A 2500-nucleotide genomic window follows, 5' to 3' on the forward strand; every position below is an offset into this window, starting at 1 on the left:
TTTTACATGAAAACAGATTCACACGTAGCCGAAGGCTCCGTCAGCTCGGACAGCGTGAAGATCAGAAGCGATGCGCCGCGGTGACGTCATCGTAGTCATCCTCCGATCCCTGCTCGGCCTGGGCGGGCGGGGTCGTCTCCGTGGAGACGGGCAGCTCATTTCCTGCAGTCGGAGCAGGGTAACGAGGAAACGTGGAAAGTTGAATGTTAACTGTCAATCAGCTGTTAGCTGTCAGTTGTTCAGAGAACGATCTGTTACCTGTCGCTCTGCGTCGATATGAAGACACCAAGAGGAGGGTGGAGACGAAGTACGGGCAGAACACCACCAGGTGGCAGACCGCTCTGAGTACAGGCTGGCAGGAGGCGGAGCCAAGAGGGCCTCCCTCTGGAGGTGTATCTGGCAGGTCAGACACGCCCTCTCTCAGTTTCAACCAGAAGTGTCTGTTGGAGTTCTGTTGGCTTCAAAGACTGCTGGGTTTTTGGTTTTTCACTCGTCGTGACAATTTCTCATTTATTTCAGCAGTTTTTTTTTACAGAATTCGCAAACAATCTTTGAAAAATCGCTGCCGAAAGTCGTAGCAGACGACCGCCGGTCGAGTTGAGTGCCGAAGACATGACGGAAGTACAAGTATGGAGGATCGTAATTAGCGCTTCCGCGTCGGCACACAAAATAAGTCCAGCTCCTCACCTGTTGGTGACAGGTGGACGGAGATCCAGCTGGGCGGAGACTCTCCCTGACCGCTGATATTACACCTGTAGAGGCCTTCATCAGACCTGGACACATGGCGGAGGGTCATGTGACCCGCGGGCCGGGTCCCGATGAGGAGGCCGTCCTTATAGAAAGCAGCTGGGAGGTCGGGGGCGTGGCCTGTGTCTTACAGAGCAGAGTGACATCACCTCCCTCCGTCACAGGGAGGACAGGACTCTGCAGGACCACTGCTCCACCTCAACACAGACAAACGACAGCAGCTCATCCACCTACTCAGCTTCATCGGCACTGACTCCGCCCCCTCCTCTTACCTGTGACGGTCAGGTTGATCATGTGACTGGTGGCTCCCTCTCTGGACTCGCACCAGTAAACTCCACCGTCCAATGGGACGATGGAGACAATAGTACAGGAGGAACCAGATGGTTGTCCCCAGTCTCCACACTGAGTCCCGGTTGTTCTGGTTGTGTTTCTCCTCAGAGTCCATCCAGCAGAGACGTTTTCGTCCTCACAGCTCAGAGACACATCGTCTCCTTCAAACAGCTGAGAGCTGCTGGGACTCACAGTCAGACGTGCTGTGAGGAAGGAGGGACGATATGGAGACCAAAGACACATCAGAGTCTCCACGCAGCCCTCAGCACATTTCACTGAACATCAGCAGAAGGTCCATCAGCATTTCTGTGGTGGTTCAGCAGCTATCATGTCCTCAGATGAAGGTTATCTTTCATTTGGAGGCGTATGCTTGCTTTCATTTAAATAAGTCAATGCATATGAGAGCATTTAGAGTTTCAGGAGGAGGAGCCACTCGTAACATCGGCTTTATTTCTACAATTTCTCACGAAATGCATTTTCACCATTTTCTTGATAAAACTGCCGACGGTGTCAGTCAGGTTTAAACCGCAACAGAGGAAGTTTACTGGCCTTGGTTTGTGATGCAGCTCAGCAGGAAGGCCAGAACTAAAGAGACAAGACGCTCAGGTGAGTTACAGGCTGAACGTTGGACATCGTATCAGATGCATACGTGCTGAATACACAGTGTCCTTACAGAGACGCCACATCAGGGACGTTTCCTCCATCCTGCTGCTCGCTGGTGTCAGATCAACACTACGCTCAGTTCACTGTCACGTCGAACAAAACCCTGCTCCTCCCGCTGAGGCTGGTGGTGTGGTGATGGTGTGGTGGTGGTGGTGTGGTGATGGTGTGGTGGTGGTGGTGGTGTGGTGGTGGTGTTGGTGATGGTGTGGTGGTGGTGGTGTGGTGATGGTGGTGGTGTTGGTGTGGTGATGGTGTGGTGGTGGTGTGGTGGTGGTGGTGGTGGGGTGGTGTTGGTGTGGTGTGGTGGTGGTGATGATGGTGGTGGTGGTGGGGTGGTGTTGGTGTGGTGTGGTGGTGGTGTGGTGATGGTGGTGGTGTGGTGTGGTGGTGGTGGTGGTGTGGTGTGGTGGTGGTGTGGTGATGGTGGTGGTGTTGGTGTGTGGTGTGGTGGTGGTGGTGTGGTGGTGGTGTGGTGGTGGTGATGATGGTGGTGGTGTGGTGTGGTGGTGGTGGTGGTGTGGTGATGGTGTGGTGGTGTGGTGATGGTGTGGTGGTGGTGTGGTGGTGGTGGTGATGATGGTGGTGGTGGTGGGGTGGTGTTGGTGTGGTGTGGTGGTGGTGTGGTGTGGTGGTGGTGGTGGTGTGGTGATGGTGGTGGTGTGGTGTGGTGTGGTGTGGTGGTGGTGGTGGTGTGGTGGTGGTGGTGGTGTGGTGTGGTGGTGGTGTGGTGATGGTGGTGGTGTTGGTGTGGTGTGGTGTG

At 54.6% G+C, this 2500-nt stretch overlaps 1 protein-coding gene across 1 annotated transcript in view; it reads right to left on the reverse strand.

Annotated features, from left to right (window-relative positions):
• Positions 1 to 1577: 1577 nt before the first annotated feature.
• LOC138214172 (uncharacterized) overlaps positions 1578 to 2500 on the reverse strand; it is a 2183-nt gene continuing 1260 nt past the window's right edge. The window contains exons 2-3 of the mRNA XM_069175557.1: positions 1751 to 2500; positions 1578 to 1662 (exon numbers count right to left, since the gene is read on the reverse strand). The exon at positions 1751 to 2500 is cut by the window's right edge and continues 516 nt beyond it. Of these exons, the coding sequence (XP_069031658.1) occupies positions 1799 to 2500 (702 nt within the window). The 3' untranslated portion in view covers positions 1578 to 1662; positions 1751 to 1798. The remainder of the gene's footprint in view (positions 1663 to 1750) is intronic.

The sequence above is a fragment of the Embiotoca jacksoni genome, unplaced genomic scaffold (assembly GCF_022577435.1).
Source record: "Embiotoca jacksoni isolate LCO1_2020_lvr unplaced genomic scaffold, fEmbJac1.0.p SCAF_68, whole genome shotgun sequence".
Taxonomy (NCBI): domain Eukaryota; kingdom Metazoa; phylum Chordata; class Actinopteri; family Embiotocidae; genus Embiotoca; species Embiotoca jacksoni.